General features: G+C 57.6%; 1 protein-coding gene across 1 annotated transcript in view; it reads right to left on the reverse strand.

Moving 5' to 3' along the window:
• EMH_0070490 (uncharacterized protein) overlaps positions 1–771 on the reverse strand; it is a gene marked incomplete at both ends in the record, with an annotated part of 3,468 nt that overhangs the window by 163 nt on the left and 2,534 nt on the right. Inside the window, one exon of the mRNA XM_013498981.1 lies at positions 1–619. Coding sequence (XP_013354435.1) covers positions 1–619 — 619 coding nt within the window. The remainder of the gene's footprint in view (positions 620–771) is intronic.

The raw sequence follows: 771 nt of genomic DNA on the forward strand, positions 1-771 counted from the left end.
GTTTCTGCTGCTCTTGCAGCTGCTGTTGATGCTGCTGCTGCTGTTTCTTGTTCTTTTTCTTTTCCTTTTGCTGCTGCTGCTGCTGCTGTTGCTGCTGCTACAGCCTCTAACAGTACCCTAGCCTGCAGCAGCAGCTGCGAGAGGGGGGCCCCCCCAGGGGGCCCCCGGGGGGCCCCCCACTGCCGCTCGCGGGCCTCCAGAGCCACCAGCGAGGCCCTCGGCAGCAGTGCTGCGGTGTATAGACACTCGGGTATGGGGGGGGGAGAAGATAAAGGTACTGAGACTGCTGCTGCTGCTGCTGCTGCTGCTGCTGCTGCTGCTGCTGCTGTTGCTGATGGTGATGATTGTGATGAGGGTAGTGGTGGTGGTGATGGTGTTTCTGCTGCTGCAGCTGCTTCTGCTGCTTTTCCTTCTCCTGCTCCTGCTTCTGCTGCTGTTGCATCTGTTGCTGCTGCTGCTGCTTCTGCTGCTGCTGCTGCTGCTGCTGCTGCTGCTTTTCGTTTGTGTGTATGTACAGTGTGTTTGAGCGCGAGAAGAGAAGGAGGAGAAGCAAACGGAAAATAAAAAAAATTGTCGCAGCAGATGCCGCCGATGTACATCTGTAAATTCCATAGTAAACCTGCAGCAGCAGCAGCAGCAGCAGCAGCAGCAGCAGCAGCAGCAGCAGCAGAGGCAGGAGCATTAGGAGGAGGAGGACGGAAGGACGAGCAGCAGCAGCAGCAGCAGCAGAAGCAGGGGTAACACCAGAAGCAGCAGAAGCAGCAGCAGCAG

Source organism: Eimeria mitis, genomic scaffold, assembly GCF_000499745.2.
Source record: "Eimeria mitis Houghton genomic scaffold, Emh_scaff3884, whole genome shotgun sequence".
Classification (NCBI taxonomy): Eukaryota; Apicomplexa; class Conoidasida; order Eucoccidiorida; family Eimeriidae; genus Eimeria; species Eimeria mitis.